This window comes from Rhincodon typus, chromosome 12 (genome assembly GCF_021869965.1).
Source record: "Rhincodon typus isolate 14 chromosome 12, sRhiTyp1.1, whole genome shotgun sequence".
NCBI lineage: Eukaryota > Metazoa > Chordata > Chondrichthyes > Orectolobiformes > Rhincodontidae > Rhincodon > Rhincodon typus.
Genome location: NC_063343.1, coordinates 39,443,829 through 39,466,666, shown reverse-complemented (window position 1 = coordinate 39,466,666; position 22,838 = coordinate 39,443,829). Strand labels below are relative to the sequence as shown.

General features: G+C 38.6%; 1 protein-coding gene across 13 annotated transcripts in view; it reads right to left on the bottom strand.

Annotated features, from left to right (window-relative positions):
* Nucleotides 1-3,642: 3,642 nt before the first annotated feature.
* Nucleotides 3,643-22,838, bottom strand: part of LOC109929124 (kelch-like protein 3) — a 129,414-nt gene continuing 110,218 nt past the window's right edge. For 11 of the 13 annotated variants that reach the window (XM_020528921.2, XM_048603872.1, XM_048603877.1 and 8 more), the window contains 6 exons: nucleotides 22,419-22,616; nucleotides 20,456-20,557; nucleotides 18,708-18,836; nucleotides 14,576-14,716; nucleotides 14,331-14,489; nucleotides 3,643-6,422 (listed from right to left, as the gene is read on the bottom strand). In XM_020528921.2, coding sequence (XP_020384510.2) covers nucleotides 6,394-6,422; nucleotides 14,331-14,489; nucleotides 14,576-14,716; nucleotides 18,708-18,836; nucleotides 20,456-20,557; nucleotides 22,419-22,616 — 758 coding nt within the window. In that variant the 3' untranslated portion in view covers nucleotides 3,643-6,393. Of the gene's footprint in view, nucleotides 6,423-14,330; nucleotides 14,490-14,575; nucleotides 14,717-14,852; nucleotides 15,009-18,707; nucleotides 18,837-20,455; nucleotides 20,558-22,418; nucleotides 22,617-22,838 lie in introns of those variants that run through there. The other 2 variants (XM_048603871.1, XM_048603876.1) reach the window with 2 other exon arrangements.

Genomic DNA, 22,838 nt, shown 5'->3' with positions numbered 1-22,838 from the left:
AGATCTCTTACCATCTTTTGTAGGTAGTTTACGTTCAAGTGCTGTTCACTTCTAAAAATATAGACCTCGTACTACTATTTTTTTAGGCAGTCCCTCAATACTGAAGTTGGTTTTGTTACACTCCAGCGTTTAGGTCCCAAGGTAATGAGAAGTCCAATGTTGGATCCACAACCCTTATCACAGGTGGGTCAGGTGGTGTTTGCTGAAATGGGTGAGTTAGATGCTCAACTTTTAACATGCTGTTCGCACTTTTATTCCAAGTTGGTCTGTTAGAGATGCTCAAAATGGTTGGCACCTTTGCTTGAGTGGCTTGCTGGGGGATTTAAGAGTCAGACACATTGCTATGTGTCTAAAGTTATTAACATGCCAGACCACTTAAGGATGACAAATTTTGTTCTCCAAAAGGCATTTATGAACAGGATGAATTTATATGACAATCTGATAGTTTCATGGGCATACTTATTAATACTAGGTTTTGCTCTCAAACTTATTTAATTAAATTTATACTCCCAGTTGTCATGGTGGTATTGAACTCATGTTTCTAGACCAATAATACAGCCATCTCTGGATTACTAGCCCAGTTACATAACTTCAACATGTGCAAAATAATTGTTCTTATTAAAAAGAAACCATGCACTTACAGTAAAAAAAAGCAGAGTAAAAGATAGATGAGAGGGCAGTCACAACTTTAACTATTAGCATCTGAATACTCTTCAACACAGTGCAGGCAAGGCAACGGCAGCTTCTGCAGTAAGAGAAGTGTATGGCACACAAAAAATTAGCATGTTCGTGTGGTAGGAGATGCAAGGAGTGAAATTAAGAAAATCTTCAATACACAAAGGATTTTGGAACTCTCTTCAGTAAATGGCAATTTATTGTAGATCAATTGTTAAGTTTAAGTCTTGAGATTAATAAAGTTTGGTTAAACATACATATTAAAGAATGAGGGGCAAAGATGAAGTGCATGGGGTTGAGTTGCAGATCATCCATGATCTCACTGATAGCGAAATAAGTTTGTTGGACCAAAATAGCCTACTTCTGTTTCTATGTGTGCTAACTGCAGCATATCAGAGAGCTTGGAAGAATGCTAGAAAATCTGTAATCAAATACAATTTGTTCTGATTTCTATAGTTACTTTGATGTTTTAAATATACAATTTTTAAAGAAAGTTATGGTGACAGTGAACGGAAAAGAACTTGTTTGTGGGTGGGTTGGTCAGAATTCAATCTAAACACAACTGGAAGACTCACGTTGTGCAGACTGAGTGTCTCTATCTCTGAGCCAGGAGCCGTAGGTTCAACTCCTATCGGCTCCAGAGTTGCTGAACAGGTTGATTAGAAAGTATCTATAAATGCAACAGGTTATAAAATTCAATTGTTATTGGAGTTAGACCTCACTAAGTGTTTGTAAAGATCTTTAATTGATACAACAGACTTCGTGTCAAAACGCAATTAGTGATTTATCGATTCAAATAGCATGCTCATAATATTCAGAGTACACACTGTAATAAACTAGCCAATGCACGCAAAACCAAAGCAAAACACATGCTGTTAGAGTATAATTCAGTGATTGGGCAGAAAATGTTGTACACTTTTGAGTGCACAAATAGCTCCACAGACAACCAACTTAAGATAATAAGATAATATAAATGTGGTTCACATTTATACTTGCAAGAAGTAACATATATTCACATATAAGATCCATTCTCTGTGAACAAAAAGAATATGCTCATGTTTTGCACTTTTTTGAAATTACCCAGGAGCGTGTGGGAGCCTATAGTTCTCTAACACTTCCACCATGGCGATGTCTTAGCCAGCATCAATATGCTAACTGATCAGCAATGTCCTCCTGCCGCATAAATTGTTGCAATCATTTGAAACTTGGTATTCTTAGCTTCGTCTTGATGAGTGAAAAATGAAAACATTTGGCAACATATCTCTCTCCAGCAATATTCAATTACTGTCACTACTAAGTGACTGATTTAAAATATTCCTTAAATTCTAATCATAAATTATTCATTAACATATCAATATTTTACGGAACGTGAAGAAATCAACTGCCATAAAAATATCTTTATGCATAAATTATGGGCGGTTTCAACTTATTTGAATTAAAGTGAATTCAAATGAGATAAAATTATATTAAATTTTGACATATTTTAAAAAGTATGAAACAGAGGAATTTAAAATTATTTGTTATTTCACTTGTACCTTGAATATTAATCCGACTGTTTTTTCAGTTCCTGATCTATCTGCTTTATCCTTCGAGCATTTCCTGCTTCAACTTCTTGAGTATTTGACACTTTCTTCCTTACTCTATAAATCCAGCTCCTTTATTATGTAAAAGAAAGATGATACTGAAACACGTACACTTTATAATTAGAGACATAAAGAAAACTGGCTCCATTTGTGTCAGGGTGGCCCATGTTTGAAAGACACAAAATGGCCACCAAGAGACAAGTAGAATTAAACAGCCGGCTCCAGCATTTAAGTGAAACGTAATGGTACCTTTGAACAGGGCTGCTCCAAGGTGAACAGGAGGCCCTACTAGCAACCATCTGAGACAGTTTGATAAGAAGATGCCTAAGGATAGACAAATGATTGATTCCAGCCTCATTAATGAAAGAACGTTGTCCCATTAAGTGAATAGCACCAGACAGAACAAGGGGTGTAAATCTCAGCCAACAAACCAGCCAATCTAACTCATGAGGCAGCTGTGAAAACAACAGGTAAAGTTATTTTGTAGTAATTAGTTGTTTCTTTGAAGGTATTCATAATATTAAGAAATAGGTTCTAGTTAAAGATTCTTCAGATAATCACAGATAGATTTCAACATAAGTATACATACACGTATAACCAAAGTATAATAGAAGTATTAGGGGGAAAACATTTAAACCTAGATGCGGAAGTTAACTAGTATCATCTTATCTCTAAAAGATGCTTGGTATTCCCTGAACGAAATAGATTGTTCTCAACTTATTAGTTATTAAGTGCTAACAGTAGAAGTAGCTGTACAACTTTACACCTTATAACTAACTTTCTAACAGAAATTAATATTATGAATCTTATAGCAGTTAGTTAAAACCAACTGTCTTTTGTATTTTTGGTATATGTAATTGGGACAGTGGAAAATATAAGAGGAATAACTGAATTTGGTAGAGTACAATGAATAACAGAATTCAAGCAGTCTTTAGAGATAACAAGGTGTAGAGCTGGATGAACACAGCAGGCCAAGCAGCATCAGAGGAGCAGAGAGGCTGACGTTTCGGGCCTAGACCCTTCTTCAGAAATGGGGGAGGGGAAGGGAGTTCTGAAATAAATAGGGAGAGAGGGGGAGGCGGATAGAAGATGGATAGAGGAGAAGATAGGTGGAGAGGAGACAGAGGCGGGGATGGAGCCGGTAAAGGTGAGCGTAGGTGGGGAGGTAGAATGATTGAATTCTCACGTCGAGGCCAGATTCAGGGAAGATATTTGGCCCTGTTCCTGTATTAACTAATTGCTGCTTGAATAAAAGTCTTCCACTTGCCTGCCTCCTGAGTCTTTATCCTCAGTTGGGGACGGGGTGCTCTAAGGTGGGGAGAAAATGTTAAGAGCTACACAAAAGAAATGTTGCATTCATCCAAGCCAAACAAACAATAAAATGTTCAAATTATTTCTGCCATTTTATTGACAAGTTGAAAAAAATAAAATACAGTCAGGAGTGCTTCACAGTCTAGTGTTCCACAGATATGGCAGGAACATTTAAAATAAATCACAACATAAAACAAAAAGATTTCAAACACTGTTTCAAATGACAGCAGAGTACAATGGTACATTATTCCCTGACACCATACTCTGTCACTATAGTATGACCGTTTTCACCTGATTTGGTTGTCTATTACATATTAATAATGTCAGAGTTACAGAATTACAACTTAATTATGTTTTATGACACTATTATGGATGAAGAGTTATTTTGTAACACTGCTTAGGATGAAATAGTTTAAGAACTGAACTTAATAACATCCATAAATTAATTTAGTAACTTATGTTTGACATAAGAAGCGCAATTATTATTGAATTCAATAACTTTTGCTGATAATCAGTGGCACAAAAACATGATTTGTATTGAACTAAATTTGTTTGTCATTAAATTGCCAAAAATATTCAAACCAACCTACAGTTATGTGTATGAGCAAGTGAACCATAATCAAAAATTTGTATGCAAAGAAAACTATAAATTTCCATAATTGTTACACCTCTTCTAATTCAAATATACATATTAGCAGATTAATTTGAAAGGCTGGGCATAAACATTTTTGCATTAACAATTAATTTGACTACAAGTCCACTGTCACGTCTGCCCATTGGGCCCCAAGCTTAACATTTCATTCATTTCCTATTGCATTTTATATTTTCCATATTGCCCCCTCATCCTGCACTAGGTAACACTTTTAAGCAAGCCATGATCAACACTTAGCAGGTCCAACAAGCATTACTAGTAGTGTTTGGTGGCTACATGGAAAGAGGCAAAATAGGATTCAAAAGAAAAACACAAGAAATGAGGGAACAAAAAACCATGACATTAAATAATGGAAAGAAAATGTTTAAATATGAGAAATTAAATGAAAAGATGGATTGGATGTAAGAAATATTAAAATGCAAAATCGCAAGTATCTCCAAGTATCAAACCTTGTCCATAAGAGTTGAACTTCTCTGAATACAGACACATAGAAAATAAAACTGAAATATATTTCAATGCTAAGAGCCTGAAGAATCAATAAGCATAGAAGGGAAAACAGAGGCACACACAGTGAAAACAATAGAGTATGTGGCAATTTATTAGACAGGAAAAATGAGCAACCTTAAAAATACAAAGCTTTTAAAAAGTTTTAAGTGCAGAAAGGAAACAGTCAAGAAGAAAATGAAAATGAAAGAAATTCAAAAAGTCTAAAGCCAATAGTACAAAAATCTGTTTTTAAGATGATGTCACACATAGGAGCAAAAACCCAAAACAAATAAGGCTATAACCCGTTAGTTAATATCTATTTAACAAATTTACAATCTTATTAAATAGTGTGTTACAGGTTAAAAAACTCTACTCACATCAGGAATACAATACAACCTCAAAACCTTGAACCTATACTGCTCCAAGTATGAACAGATATAAAAGCAAACTATCTGTAGCCAAAATTAATTTGAATACACTTAGTATTAAAATATTATCATCATTTTACTTTTCTTAAAAAAAAAAGTTTTAGCATTTTTATCAGAAATTACCATAGGTGGCAGCATCCATTTAAAATTGTCAAACAATTAGCTACAAACTTTGAAAGGCTGGACAATAGAAATTTGAGGTTAAAGGCAAATATTTTTATAATCCTTGTTCAAGTTACTTTCAATTTGTCTTTCTCAGAGATACAATTTGCCTAGTGTACGATTATACCAGCTAAATCCACCTCCTCTAGATCAACTGGAGGGGCAGCTATGACATCCTAGCTTGCCTGTAACCACCTCCACATCATCAGTGGCCAAGGGTTTTTTTAAAAAAAAATACTGCTGATTACAATTAATCCTAATTAATGTCATTAATCTTAACAACGTCTGGAAATGTCCACAACAGTTCTAGTCCATTTTGGTTTGGAAAAATATGTAGCATGGTATCATTACAAAAGGGTCCAAAGAATTTCTGTACTGGCAATAGCACGCTCACAAAATCTGAAGGCTGCATTAAACTTCCTGGCACCCAAAGGATCAACTTACAAATTTTATACCTTCTTTTAGCTCAGTTCTCAAATTTGAGGGTCTAATCTTAAGTCAGAGGAAGGAAAGAGGTGTTGTACATTTTTTGAAATAAAAGTAGCAATTCATTTCAGTACAAATCATTATGGCAAGTATCTTTTATGCTCCTCCAAGGTTAGAATGTTGGGTTCGTCTCCCTTTTAAAATGTTAATTATGGTAATACAGTGCTTCATCTGATCCAAATAGTTGTGCTTTAAAGGCAGCAGCTTGATTTTCAGCAATGATAATGTGTAGAACTCACATGTAACAGTAGAAAATTCACATTTTCCAGTTAGTAGGTCTCTATCGAAGGCTGACACTTGTCTACACTGGACATTCCAGATCACTTGGCAAGACCAAGCTGATAGCATGTGCTTATTGCACAATGTTTTAGTATCACCTGCAGTGCTAATTGTGAACATGTTTTATATCTTGATATATCCTTTGGTTCGTGCTTGATTCTTCTTTTAAAAACACATATTGCAGTGCTGGTATTTTTTGACAGGGTAACTGTGCTTCACACAGAATACCATGCATCCAAGTATCATAAATAGTTAAAATAAAACCTAGGTAAGTCTTCAGTAAAATGTGAATCAGTTTTCACTTCAATCCAACTGCGGCTCAAGTGTAGAGTCATAGTGGTTTATCAATAACCGCAACACCTAAGAGGAAAATAAACCATTCAATGTTAACAAGTTTAAAACCAGTTCTGAACAATTACAGTATCAATACATGGCTCAAATAATATTTCTTACTCATTGAAACATATTTTGGATCATTTTGGCTTTAATCAACAGCACATTTCATACCCCACCCAATTATCTTTTCCATTGATTCCACCCAGCAACAGTTAAAATTGCCCTTGTTTCTTTGTGCAAAGTAAAATTATAACATATATGATCTGTTTAAACATAATCAAAACTGAAATTGAACATCATTGTTAGGATAATAAATAGCTCTCTATGTTTGCCAGAATAAGCTAACAGTCAAGTGCTAAGCGACCTCTCTACGATTATGATTAAAATAGTGCCTCAACAAGACTCACTCAGCCAACTCTTTTTTTTGGGTTTAGTAGGCCACTAGATGGAGTACCTGATGTTAACAGTGCACTTCACTCACCAGGAGTCAAACAGTAACCCACCCACCAATACATGTCTTCTGTCAGTTGACTCAAAGCACACAGCTGAAGGTAGATAATCTCACGGGGAAAAAAAAAAGTAAAATAGAAATGTGTTCAAAATGAGGCTGGAATGAGAGGATCAATTTGTTCAAATTTTAATTTTTGTCCTATGTCACCAATGCAAAGTTTTGTTTAGAATATTGTTGATTGGTGAACAGGCACCAATTTGCTAGTGAAAAGCAGCAATTAGGTTACATTAGTCTACAGACAATAAAAATCAGTCAATTAACTCTGTGGTGTTAGAGCTGCATTATTTTAGGTTCCATTATTTTGGGAAAAACTTTTCTTTGCAGTTAAATTACCTTGAGTTGTTGTTGCCCTCAGATTCAGTCACCATTTGACCTCACTTCTTGTTCTGTAAGCCTCTGCTCTCTCTGCATATTTCACATAAGTTTTACATCACAATATTCAAAATATAAATTCAATTTAGCACCTACCACACAACTTTTTTTTCTTTCCCATTTCAAACTTTATTGAAGTTCCTTGTATTTCTATTCGTACTTTTCTCAGCTACTTTTTCTCTAATTGATTCCTCTCTGACTAAACTGATACTCGAGCCATGTGCATCATTGACATCACCTGGAGCTCCTGGGGATAGGAGGGCCATTCCCTTTCCTCAGGGCTGCCAATAGAGACCAGAGACCACAGCACCAGAACCTGCCAGACAGGACCAAAATTGCCAACCAGGTCAATGTCAATGGCCCGGAGGAATGCCAATAGCAGAAAATAGGATAATGACGTTCTGTGCTCTGCAAGGCTAAGTAGCACCATCTTCTCTCTGCTACCTCAACTTACTCGAATGTTGCTGTTGCACCCACCTCCCAAGGTTCATTACTCTAAATAATATATGCAGCCTCCCGCAATGGCACACATCAACCGCATCATATCAAACTACTTCCCTTCCTGTCCTCTCTGCTTCCTACCCACTCATCAACTTTCCTCCACCAGCACCAACACTGTCAGCCACTTCCATCGCACACATCTGCCCTTGTCTCTGCCAGAAGAAAATGGCCCTCAGTACTGTAAAGAGGGCAAAGATAAATGGTGGGGTTCCTAACGTTCATCTGCTCACACTCCATGAGGGTCAGGATCACATGTCTGGTGATGCCAATATATCTACATCTCAGCAACCAAGTAAAATTCATTATCAAGTGTTGTACTCCTTTCCCATTATGACCGGTGTGAATGCATTCTTAACATGCCCAAGGTTCCACCCCCATTTCATTTCCTCTCTCCTTTTCCATAGGGACAAGCAGCATCCACAAGGCCTCTGCTGTTAAGGGATCAGCCCCTCCAGTCAACACTTCTTCCTCCATCTCTGAGGAAGAACACACACAACACTCAGCGAAGCAGTAGCAAGGCTGTCACCCGCACACTCTACCCTCTCAGATTCTGATACCTCAGTGAGTACAGTAGTTACTTTAAAGACAGTGCACATTCGTTGGCCAAAGAAGAAACACCCTCAGTCATGTGCACTAAGAGGACTGCCCCTGACCAGGCAGCCACTCGGCTCAGGCAGGAGAGGACCCCATAGTGACAGCCATTAATAAGTTCACAAAAACGCACTAACTAACACAGGAGGCCCAGGTAGGTTTGTCGAAGAGCACTCTGGAAGCTGGATCATATGTTAGAGGAGTCAACCAATACTATCAATATGATTCCGGCTCCAGCATGCATGTATCCGCTGTCTCTGTGGACAGTCTGGTGGTGGCCACGGAGTGACTGGGCAAGTAGAACACTCATTGGCTGCTAAAGATGCATGCAGATCAGCACTTGATCACTGTAGACACTGGCAGGACTTTGGCCTCACTCCAGTTGTTCCTTTCTCACAAAGAGGGAAGTGGTTCCAGTACTGCATTAAATGAGGAACCACAGAGACCCTTCAGATGTCTCCTTTTCAGTGCCTTGCTCCATCACCTCTGCATGTGATCACCAACCACGGAGTTTAAACCAAAGAGGGCAAGCCTGTATCTGCCAGGACACACTCAACATATCTGGGTCCTCTATCCATAAACACCCAGATTGTCTACACAAATCTCATTGGCCAACAGGCTCCACCATAATGGCCAGGCTCCCTCCACTCCAGCTGCAGACCTAGACATCGTGGGAGGGGAAGTAATAAGAAAATCTTATAAAAGCATATAAGTGACACCGGTGACTTTCATTGTCAACAGAATATCACATTACTTAATAAATGTTCACTTTACATCAACTGTCTAATCAAGTGCAATTTTAGCTGCAGCTTAAAAGAATGAAACTAGAAGGGGTACCCATCCTTAGCGTCACACAATGTTGGAATACTGTCTGAAGGATAGCTATTTTTTTCTCTAGGGCTTATACTAGCCTGAAGCTTTGCACGATTGAATAAAGGAGCATCAGAGGTTGTGAAGGCTTCCAAAAGTTTGCAACCCTAACTTTGACTTAACAAGAAAAACAAACTGAGAAGCTGCACTTGTAGTTGAGATTATACAGGGGCTGCTTGCCTTTTTGGCATCAACAGATTTGCAGTAATGAATGATGATTACACCCAATTCAGTTGTTTTGAAAGAGGTTGCTAAAAAAAAACGTCCTGAATGGGTTATTGTGGCTGCTCTGCTGCACTTTAGCATGGGTAAACTGATATCCTGCTAATCAACATCCTCAATTCGCAGCTCTCACAAATCGTTGCGGTCTATTGGCTACCCTCATTGGCTGCACCAGTTGACCAAAATGCAGCATGAAATGATTACGTGGTATTCTCTGTACCGTACTGCAACAAGTATCTAGACCGATATTGGCATGGGAACCTCATCCTAAGGAGACATTGTATGGCCCTAGTGGAAATTGGTTTTGCATTGTATCGAGGATTAGCCTTGTGATATGGTGCTCTCAACACTACATATGTAATGTCTCTAGCACCCTACATCTGGAACGCTCCAGCAGATAACATCTTTTGTCATGGTGCCCCAGGACATCCTCATTCAGTGGTGCCAATGAACATTGCTCATCTTTTTTTAATTCGTTTGTGGGATGTGGACGTCGCTGGCTGACCAGCATTTACTGCCCGTCCCTGGTTTCCCTTGAGAAGGTGATGAGCTGCCTTCTTGAATCGCTGCAGTCTACTTGCTGTAGGTTAACCCACAATGCCATTAGGGAGGGTATTCCAGGATTTTGACCCAGCGACAGTGAAGGAACCACGATATATGTCCAAGTCAAGATGGTCAGTGTCTTGGAGGGGAACTTGTGAAGGTGATGGTGTTCCCATATATCTGCTGTCCTTGTCCTTCTACGTGGAAATGGTCATGGGTTTGGAAGGTGCTGTCTGAGGATCTATAGTGAGTTTCTGCAGTGCATCTTGTAGATAATACACACTGCTGCTACTGATTGTCAGTGGTGGAGGGAGTGGATGCTTGTGGATGTAGTGCCAATCAAGTGGACTCTTTTGTTCTAGATGGTGTCAAGCTTCTTGAGTGTTGTTGGGGCTGCACTCATCTAGGCAAGTGGGGAGTATTCTGTCACACTCCTGCCTTGTGCCTTGTAGATGGTGGACAGGCTTTGAGAAGTCAGGTGAGTTACTCATCGCAGGGTTCCCAGCATCTGACCTGTCCTCGTAGCCACCATGTTTATGTGGTGAGTCCAGTTGAGTTTCTGGTCAATGATAACCCCCAGGATGTTGATAATGGGGAATTCAGTAATGATAACACCGTTGAATGCCAAGAGGCGGTGGTTAGATTGTCTCTTATTTGTGATGGTCATAGCCTGGCATTTGTATGGCACAAATGTGGAGCACTTTCCATCAAGGACAAGACACTGTGGGCCTCTTGCACTTTCTTCACATCATGAGGGATACTTTTGCTGGAAACTCTGCATTTGGAGGCTGCTGCACATTCACTGAAGCTTTTTGCTGGTCCTGAACTTCCAGTCGCATGTGTTCCTTATCAATTTTATGGCCACTCATTGCAGCTATTGCAGAGAATGCAACAGGTTCTGAGGCTGGATCCATTAGTGACAGACCGAATGAGGATATGTGGGGATTGTTAGAAACAAGGAACTTCTCAGTAATGGGATTGCAGAATGCATGTAACATTTTATCATCATCATCCATTCACTAGGACGCGGAGGCCTCAGACAAGGAGGCAATGAGATACTTCTGTATGGACATGTTACATAAATTATCGTATTCTGCTATATATTGCACACATAAATTAGGAGTGTATTGGGGTATTAAGAACAATGACACCTTCTCCCTCACATTATCCTAAAAAGGCAGCATTGCATGTAAGATAATGGTGTGAGAATTGTACAGTCCAAGGTGTGAAGAAAGCAGCTCCATGACTTTGTGCAGCCTGTGAGATCTTTGAATGTCCTTGTGAATTGTGGAACACAGGTGTAACTTTATAGTTCACCTGACATTACTTTTACTTCACAGTGATTACTAGGGTTAAAATGCAATGGTTAATGACATGGTCAAGATCGCTTGTGCCCAGAATTTTTATTCAACATAATTAGTCACCTCATGAGATTCACATGCAGCGTTCCATGATAACAAATGTCTCTGCAATAACAAATGTCTTTAAAGTATACTGTGTAAGTGCCTGATTAACGTAATTGCCTCTTGAAAGGCTTCACATCACTCAAGTAGGGCTCACTTCCTCATACAAAAACATTTTTTCTGCCCCATTTGGTGGGGTGACAGTCATTTTTCACTTCCACTGCACTTTTGGGATTTGGATGACAACTAAAAGACAACACATGTAGTGCTTCAGAGTGAATTGCACGCTCTTCCTGTAAATCTAGGTGACCTCCCAAATCTTGATGTTTCCTTTCTGCCTTGCACTCCCTGTCTACCCCAACACATTTGAGCTTCTCCACATTCCAAACCCTTTTATTTAATTCTTCAGCTCTCCACTTTAACCCTGTTCTGTCTACACTAAAAAGCAAGGAAGACAAAGTAACGTGAACCTGTCAGTCCTGAGTGATGCAGCAATGTGCAAAACAGTCAAGGCAAGACAGAGATGCAGTTAACATCCAAGTAATTGCAAAGTGAATGGGCGTAAGGAAAGCAAGTTAAGAGCCCTGAGTTGCAAACTACTTTGATGTACGAGTTGGCAGCCTATGCCTATGCATAAAGCAGCCTGACAACAGCATTGCTACGTAAGGTGCTGGTGAGATCTAAAGTGCAGTACTGAATTTCTGAACAGTATTATAAGTGAGACTGAGATGGGGAATGCTGGCCAAGATGATACCCGAAAGAGACGCCAGTAAACTATTGCCAACAGATAACTGCTCTGACATTCATGTGGGGAACTAGAACTGCCTAATTTCTCTCTGCTGCCTGGGAAAAGGCATATAGAGGTCAGATTATTAATGATGAGGTGTTAATACATGCGAAAGACCCTTTGTTGCTTAGAAGCAAAATTCTGATCTTGTCATTGAAAAATCTTGTGCAGAAATATCCCACTTTCTTCCTCATCATCAAGAATCTAATTTTTCCTTTCTTACTGTATTTTCCCAACGCTCTCACCATTATGTACATCATTCAGAGGCTTGGAAAATTCTGCCTAATATCACTACTTTGTTACCTCTGCACAAAATTATTTTAAAGATAAATTATTAAAAAGGATTATATACACTAAATGCATAGATTTCAAAGCTCAAGTAATTTTCTGATGGATGACAAAATTAAAACAGCCTAGGATAAGGCGGTTTTGAATTTTATATTATGTTATGAGAAAGGCTAATTAATAACATTCCTCTAACAGGGCCTTTGAGAAATAGTGACAATAATGTGATAGAATTTCACGTTAAGTTTAAAGACATGACATAGTTGATTTCAAAACTAAGATCATGTTTTCAAGGAAAGGACATTATGAATTTGAGGGGTAAATTGGTTATACTGGATTGGGAAAAGTCACTAAAAAGGTATGACAAAAGACAGGCAGTAGCAGCTTTCAAAGAAATTTTCCAGTCTGCAACAAATAAATTCCTCAATGGCACAAACACCCAGAGGGAAAGGTAAATCTATTGAGGTTTACAATACAAGTTAAAGATTGCACTTGATCAAAGGAAATGGCAAAAAAAATGCCAGAAAATGGTAACCCTGGCCATCAGCACCAATCAATCTGACTGAGGAGGACCAGGAAACTGCTTAAAAGGAAATGAAAATATAGATACAAACTAACAAGGAACGGAACGTGGACCGCAGAAGCGTCCTTCAGTATCTGAAAAGGAATAAACTAAAATACAATTGGATACAAAATTGGCTCAACAGCAGGAGACAGTGTGATGGTGGCAGGTTGTTTTTTGGACTAGAGGCGGTATTCCACAGAATCTGTGCTGTGTTCAATTTTGTCATTTATATGAATGATTTAGATGGGAATGTAGAAAGCCTAGTTAGTAGGTTTGTGGATGACACCAAGATTTATGGTATAGTGGACAGTGAAGAAGGTTATTTAAGATTACAAAGGGACCTTCATCAATTGGGTCAGTGGGCTGGAGTGGCATTTCGATAAATGCAAGGTATTGCATTTTGGTAAAATAAACAAAAGCAAGACTAAAACAATTAAAAGTAAGGTCTTGCGTAGTGTTGTACAACAAAGAGACCTATGAGTTCCGGTACATAATTCTTTGAAGTTTGTATCACATATAGACAGGGTGGTTAAGGCATTTAGCATGCTTGCCTTCATTGCTCAGACCCTTGAATATAGAAATTGGGATGTTATGTTAAGGTTGTACAGGACAGTGAGCCCCCTTCTGGAGTTCTGGTTGCCCTTTTATAGGAAGGATATTATTAAATTGGCGATGGTTCAGAAAAATTTACCAGGATGCTGCTGGGAATGGAGGGTTTGAGTCATAAGGAGAGGCTGGATAGGCTGGGACTTTTTTCACTGGAATGTAGAAGGTTGAGAGTTGACCTTATGGAGGTTTATAAAATCATGCGGTGTATAGATAGGGTGAATGACAAGTGTCTTTTCCGTAGGGTGGGGGATTTCAAGACTAGGGGCATATTTTTAGGGTGAGAGGAGAAAGATTTAAAAAAAGATATGAGGGGCAATTTTTTTTTTTTTTTTAAACAGAGTGGTTCATGTGTGGAATGAACCTCTAGAGGAAATGGTAGCTGTGGGTATAGTTACAATATTTAAAAGACATTTAGATAAGTACATGAATAAGAAATGTTCGAAGGAACGTTGGCCAAGCACAGGCAGATGGGACTAGTTTAGGTTGGGATTATGGTAGGCATGGACTGGAGAGTCTGTTTCGGTGTTGTATGACTCTATGACATCAATTCCAACAATGCATGGATGCAAAACAGTCAGACGAGAAGGGATTTTTGAAAAATAAAGTACAACATCTTAGTTTGCATGTCATAGTGGTGCACATCATCCCAGTTAGAACAACCTTAGCTACAAACCTGCAACAGCTTTACCTGCGTAGCTTCTTCCAGTACTCATATTGCTCGGTAATAGTGTCCACTTGTCAGTTATAGAATTGTAGAATTCCACAGAAGCTAAATTTGATGAACCATCATCTCCTCCAATTACATACAAAAATCCATTTACCACACAAACTCCTACAAGACAGAAAAAGTTTAATTTGGCTAAAGTTTGGTCGACCTTCAGGTAGAAGGTAAAATCTGATGCTTAAATGGATTCTTACCTGCATTCCTCCGACACATATTCATGTCTGCCACTTGCCTCCAAATGTTTGTGGATGGGTCGTACACCTCAACACTTTTCCTCACCAAAGGTCCATCGTGACCCCCAGTTGCATACAATTGGCCATTCAGAACCCCCACCCCTGTAATAAACGTATAAGAAAATGAATAAAACACTTTCTTTTGTAATACAAATCATACCAATGCATTCTGTTTAGTGGACCATTAGCCAATACAAGGAAATGACTTAACTGAAAGGTTAACAAGCAATGTTTCCTTTCTGTTGACATGATGAGGGTTCTATGTTGCTCTTCAGGTTGAGGAGTATCTTTTTATCTCTCCAATTATCCTTCCTTTACTCCTCTACTATAGGTAGTAACTCCTGCTGGACTGCATTTCCATAGAAACAAGTAGCTCTCCCTTCCCCTATGTGAGCTTAGTAAACAAAATCACAGTAGGCTTTTATTTAGTGTTGGGGGTTGGGACTAGGCGTGGGGTGCTTGGGAGAGGGTGGTGGTGCTAACAGTCAGGTTCAGTCTTATCCTCGCGAATGTTCACACATATATATCACAACACAAGTTGCTCAAGATCCAGTGAGGGAATTTGGTCAGTATTCCTAAAAACAGAAGCTAATTGTAACGTATACGATCAAGACCAGCTAACTCAACAGTGATGAACAGTTTAATTTGGGTAAAGTTCGTTATAACCCAGTATCAGACCATATATTTTATGCACCTATTGAACTGTTAGGAGTTCATAGGTCTCACCTTAGCCTAACATCAGTGGTAGTTTACAGTGTATTCAATTGAAATTCCCTCCTTAACAGCATTGTTTGTCAACCTACAGCACATGGGCTGCAGCAGTTCAAGAAGGCAACTCACCACTACCTTCACAAGGGCAACTACAGATGATCAATAAATGCTAGCCCAGCCAGCAACACCCACATCCCACCAATGACAAAAGAAGGGAAAATGTTAGAATTTGTAATAATAGATGTGATAATGGAACATTTAGAAAATAACAGTAAGATTAGCCAGAGTCAACATGGAATAATAAAAGGGAAATCATGTCTGATAAAACTTTTTTTTGAGGAAGTAGGTCACAAAATAGATAAGGGGGAAATTGTATATTCAGATTTTCAGGAAGCTTTTATAATGTCCCACAAAAGTAGAGCTCAGAGTTATCAGATCAGCCATGATCTCATTGACTGGTGGCGCAGACTTGATAGGAGTAGAAATAGGCCATTCAGCTGATGTCTTATGGTCTAAAAAAAAATTAGTAAAACATTCTCCGAACTGACATTTACATCCTTCCCTAATGAAGGAGATGAAAATTGCACACAATATTCGAGATGTGATTTCAGCAATGCCCTGCATAGCAAACATATCTTAACTACTTTTGCATTCAATTCCCCTCACAAGGAACCATAACATTCTATTACACTTGTTAGTTACTTGCTGCACCTGCACACTAATTGGTAAGTCACACACTAGAGTATCTAGATCTCTCTGCATCTCAGAGCTCCTCATTCTCTCATCACTTCGATAATATTATTTTTATTCTCCTGGCCGAAATGGACTTTTTTTTTCATTTTCACACATTATAGATGTTTGTCCACTCAATTAAGCTACATACATCTCTTTATAGCTTCCTTATGTCCTCTTCCTGCTGTTAACACGCTTTTGAATGGACCTCTTAAATGTTAATGTTGATCTCTCTGCACCTTCTTGGCAATTGTAACACTGTATCCTGTACTCTGCTCTGTTACTGCGATGCACCTGTATAGTACGATCTGCCTGTAAAGCATGCAAGACAACACTTTCACCGTACCTCGGTACAGGTGACTAATAAATCAATTCAAATCAAATCAAATGAAATCACAACTAATTTTCTTACATATGTGTGCATCATCAATAAACTGAGCAACCATACTTTCAAGTCCCTTCATCCAAATCACTCATGTGAAAAGTTGAGGAGGTTCATTTCTGAGGTCTCATTACATCTTGCCAACCAGAAAATGATCCATTTATGCTTACTTCCCACCTTCTGTTGGTTTGCCAAACTTCTAACCCTGCTAAAATGTTACCACCTTCCCCCACCGCCACCGCCACCCCCCCCCCCCACCACACTATAAGCTTTTATTTTCTGCAATGCTGTTTGATATGGCACCTTATCAAATGCCTTCTGTAAATCTAAGTACAGTACATCCACCAGTTCCCTCTTTATCCACAGCATGTGTTATTTCGTCAAAGAACTCAAATAAACTAGCTAAACATGATTTCATTTTCACAAAACCATATTGATCCTCCCTGATTATCTTGACCTTTTCTAAAGGCCTTGGGCAGTGTTGGAAAACAGAGAGACCTAGGGGTCCAGGTACATAATTCTTTGAAGTTTGCATCACATATAGATAGGATGATTAAGAAGGTATTTAGCACACTTTCCTTCTTTGCTCAGACCTTTGAGTTGGGAAGTTATGTAGAGGTTATAGGACGTTAGTGAGGCCTCTTCTGGAGTACGGTGTGCTGTTCTAGTCTCCCTGTAATAGGAAAGATATTATTAAGGTAGAGAGGGTTCAGAAGAGATTTACCAGAATGTTGTCAGAAGTGGAGGGTTTGAGCTATAGGGACAGGCTGGATAGGCTGGAATATTTTTCCTTGGAGCGTAGGACGTTGAGGGGTGACCTTATAGAGGTCTGTAAAATCACAAGGGGTATAGAAAAGGTGAATGGCAGGTATCTTTTCATTAGGGTGGGAGATTTCAAGACTAGGGGGCATTTTTTAAGGTGAGAGGAGAAAGATTTAAAAAAGACATGAAGGGCACTTTTTCTTTTTACACAGAGTGGTTTACGTGTGGAATGGACTTCTGAGGAAGTGGTGGATGCGGGTACAATTACAATATTTAAAAGACATTTAGATAAGCACATGAATAAGAAAAGTTTGAAGGGATATGGGTCAAGCGCTGACAGGTAAGACCAGTTTAATTTGGGTTTATGATCGGCATGAACTGGTTGCACCGAAGGGTCTGGTTCCGTGCTGTATGACTCTATGACTCAATACTATAACATCTTTAATAATAGCACCTAACACCTTCCCTATCACAGATGTCAAAGGAACACTGGCTAAGGAATGGAATTTGTGGCATGGCCTAAAAATGCCAGCTTTAACTTGATCTCCCTAATATTTAATTTGAGGAAATTTCTCCTCATTCAGTACGGGATAACAGATAAGCAGCATGACAATTTAGAGACAATTTGAAGAACCAAGAAAGGTTGTGGTGAGGTAGTGGAGGCGTCATCAGTGTACATGAACCTGATGTGTTTTGAATGAGGTCATCAATTGGCTACATAGAAATCAGGAACTAAAGGGGTGGTGGTCAAGGGAGTATCCATAGGTACCTCTAGATGTGGCAGTACAGGAGCAAGAAGAGAAGCCACTTCAGATGGTTATCTGACTACAACTGAATACATAAGAACAGATCCAGCTGTATGCAGTTTCACCCAGCTGAATACAGTGGCGGATGATCATGTGGTCAACCATTTTAAAAGCTGCTGACAGACCAAGTAGAGGAGGAACTGTTTTCCAAGTTCACAGTCACAAAGGATGTTACTTGATGATTTCACTACAGTGCTACTAGACTGTCCAACCTAGTAAAACACCCTCCCTGCATTTAGTCTGTCCAGAGTTGCTACAATTTTATACGTTTCAATCAGGTCCCTCTCATCCTTCTAAATTCACATGAATACAGGTCCGATGAAACCAATCTCTCCCCGTACGACAGTCCGGCCATCTTTGCCATCAGCCTAGTGAACCTCTGCAGCACTCCCTCAATGGCAAGTATATCTGTCCTTAGGTAGGGAGACCAAAACTGCATTTAATACTCCAGACATGGTCTTACCAAGGCCCTGTACAACAGTAGTGTCCAAATAAACTATATCCACCGGTTCTCCCTCATCTATTCTACTAGTTACATCCTCAAAAAACTCTAGCAGATTTGTTAAACATAATTTGCCTTTTATACACCCATGCTGATTTTTCAGGCTAGATTATTTTGAAATGATGTTTGATTTCAAAAGACATGCAGAAGGGTCTAAATTACTATACATCACACCAAAAAAAAAAGTAAAAATCAAACCTGCACCACTACGACGTGTACTCATATCTGAAACGTATGTCCATTCATTGCTGACTGGATTATATGCTTCAACAGTGCTAAGACATTGGCGTGACGCTCCATCATAGCCACCTACTGCGTACAACCTGCCTGAGGAGATAGAGGGTGTATTAACAATCAACACATGCATTTCAAAATTGTTAAACACTGTTTTGTTTCTTGCTCAATACTAGTTGTTCAATCAAGGAGAGAACAGGAAATAAGATAAGATGTGAGGGAGAGACAGAGAGAGCGAAACAGCACAAGCAAGTGAGCGATTCTAAACATCAGAAGTGACGAAAGGCATAAATCTGAAGAATTCATACTTATTTCTGTCTCCAAAGATACCACCAGTCCTGATTTGTATTTCCAGCATTTTTCAATTTTATTTCAGATTTCCAGAATCCACAGTTCTTTACTTGATAAGAATTGACATAAGATTGCATTGAATTTTATGCAAAATCCTGAATACAATTCAACGTTTTCCTTCCCTACCTATGTTGTTTACTCCCATGTGGCAATTACTGTTCTGTGTAGAAGCATCATTAAAATGCTTCTGTTTTCAAATATCTGGGACACAGAACAGAACAGCTGGAGTGAAAGAATTCCACAATGGAAGTTTTCGCCAGGACTGTCTCACCAGTTATGTTTAGAATAAAGGTAATTATTCAGTTTAAATGATTTGGCTGGATACCTCCTTCTTGAAGACTAGAAATCTGATCTATTATTTAACTTGAGTAGACTGGAATTGTAAATCCTGATATTCTTTGTGTGAACAATTTGCAACTAATATAATTCATGAATTTCTAACTCTGGCAAGCCTAATTTGATATGATTAGTTATTACATGTTATATCATTAATCAATGCAATGAACATTTGGAAAGTAAGAAAACATATAGTATATAAAACGTTCCAACCATGCTTTGCAAAAATCTAATATTTAAACAAAATGCCCTTAATTTAGAAGAAATTGCTTTCAATAGTCTCTATTCTCCAGCCAGAAGCAAGAATATTTAAGAAGAACAAATTAACTGTGGATCCTGAAATGTGGGAGATGCAAGATGCTTTCTTAAAAGGGAAGATCAAAAACAAAATTACACAATCAAGAAGAGTCTCTGGATGCATGTGTGGTTTGAAATCACCTTTGTGAAATTCACATTTATATTGTTCTCTTCATCAGAACATGCTGTGGGTGCAGTACACAGTGTGCATTTCTCTCTGCTGTGTGGGTTTGAATTTTTTGTGTTATCATGCCATATGATATCAGAGACATCTTCATCAAGATAAACACACATTTAGCATGCAATAGACCAGTGACAAGGTAAATGGTCACACAATGACTTACAGCCTTCAGGAGGACTGTCCCACTTAAAAAAAAATTGTAAAAGAATAATCTTTAAATTGACCATTTGCTTTAGGAAACAATAAATGATGTCTGATCAGATTGTTTCATTTAATTAAAAGTTTATTTTCCACTAAGGAGTCTCTATAAAAGTACCTAAATTTACATAATCAGGATTGAATTTTAACAATTTTGGGTCAGAGCTAAGGTGAAAAATTAATTAATTTTTATTTTATTCGAACTATTAAACAATGCAGGCAAAGGACTCCAAGATCAAGTACATTTCTTTTATTCAATTCATTTCTTTCTTTACTGGATAATATTTGGAATAGCAATCTCTCAGGAAACACCTTGGGCTATAAAATATCTGTCATCTTTTCCTCTTACCTTCCACAACTCCAACACCAACACTACTTCTTCTTGTGTTCATGGGTGCCACGAAAAACCATTCATTGATTTTGTAATTATAAGCCTCCACTGATGATAATCCTACTTAACAGGGGAAGAAAATGGTATAATCATTTCATTTTCAGAACTAAAAGTAATACAAGCATTAAATCAAAGATTTATTTGTTATTAAATGAAGATACAGGTCAAGGATAAAATACATCAGGATTAAGAATATTCCCTTAGAGAAATGCAAGCCTCAGAAGATTGAATGAATTGTGAAAACTAAGTGACAGCGCTAATTGTACAGGGTCAGTTTGGAAAAATTATGCTTAAACATCTTTTTAATTATACGTATGTTTTTGTTGGTTCCAAGGCATGACTGCTGTAATCAGAAAAGAAATTGAGACAAATGATCAGTAACCTCATTAATTTTAATATATTTGCTACAATCAGTAACAACAAAAATATACAAAATAAACTGGATTAAGAAATAGAGTCATAGAATTGTACAGCATGGAAACAGATCCTTCAGTCTAATTCATCTATGCCAACCAGATATCCTAAATTAATCTGGTCCCATTTGCCAGAATTTGGCCCATATTCTTCTAAACCCTTCCTATTCATATACTCATCTAGATGTCTTTTAAATGTTGTAATTGTATCAGCCTCCACCACTCCTTCTGGCAGTTCATTCCATACATGCACCACCCTCTGCGTGAACAAGTTGCCTCTTAGATCCCTTTTAAATCTTTCCCCTCTCACCTTAAACATATGTTCTCTAGTTTTGGGCTCCCCGACCCTGGGGAAAAGACCTTGACTATTTACCCTATCCATGCCCCTCATGATTTTATAAACTTTTATAAGATCATCTCCCAGACTCCAACGGTCCAGAGGAAATAGCCCCAATCAATTTAGCCTCTCCCTATAGCTCAGACCCTCCAATTCTGACAACATCCTCATAAATCTTTTCTGAACCCTTTCAAGTTTCACAACATCCTTCCAATAGCAGGGAGAGCAGAAATCCAAAAGTGGCCTAACCACCGTCCTGTACAGCCTCCCAACTCCTATACTCCCTGCACTGACCAATAAAAGCAAGCATACCAAATGTCTTCTTCACCAACCTGTTTACGTGCAATTCCACTTTCAAGGAAGTATGAGCCTGTACTCCAAGGTCTCTTTGTTCGGCAACACTCCCCAGGACCTAACCATTAAGTGTATAAGTCCTGCCCCGATTTGCCCTACAAAAATGCAGCACCTCACATTTATCTAAACTCTGTTTGCCACTCATTGGTCCATTTATGCAAAATAATTGGATGACATGAGGCAACTTTAACGTTTAATGTGCATGTACCAAAACAAGCTAAGCAGCTTCCCTCACTTTGTGATAACACAAGAGTGACATATAATTGATATAAACAGGAAAAATGGAAGGAATAGGTTATTCGGCACTTTGAGCTTGCTCCACCATTCATTACATTCATGACTGATCATCCAACTCAACACCTTGTTCCCACTTTCTCCCCAGAACCTTTGATCCCTTTAGCCCTAACAGCAATATGAAACTCCTCTTGAAAACATGCAATGTTTTAGCCTCAAAGGCTTTCTATGATAGAGAATTCCACAGGCTCGCCACTCTCTGGGTGAAGAAATTTCTCCTCATCTCAGTCTTATGTGGCCTACTCTTAGACTGTGACCCCTGGTTCTGGACTCCATGGTCATTGGGATCTCCTTTCTGCATTTACCCTGTCTGGTACCACTAGAATTTTGTAGGTTTCTATGAGATTATCCCCATCATTCTTCTAAACTCTCATGAAAGTGATGATTCAGAAAGTTACAACCCTCTATTATTACAAATGAGAATTAAATCGTTTATTTTCTGAAAGCGGTGAATAGAATTGTAAAATGAAGAAGAACTCAGATGGAGAAAGGGTAAAAAAAATTCGTGGACAACCCACTGTACCTGTACTCCCATCAAATCCACCAACCGCATAGAGTAAATCATTTAACACTGCTGCTCCAAGAGTACTTCGTCTCTCTTGCATACTGGCAATGGATGTCCAGTTGTCTTTGACTGCATCATAGACATCCACAGTCCGGACTCTCAGCGATCCATTGAATCCGCCCACTGCATAAACACGGCCATTCATGTATACAACACCTGGCAGACAGAAAATGAAAACAGTGTAAGTGAGAAAAGTAAGAGTCTATACTTTAGTTACATTGTGCAATCTCCAGCTATTGTAATTTGTACACTGCCTTCTACCTTTTCTCTGTGGTCTTGTTGTTATTCCCCCCACCAAGTGTCATGCACCCAATGTCCATTCCAGCTGGCTCCTACTGATATTTGCGTGAACGCAAAAGACTTTGTTAAAGTAAGTTG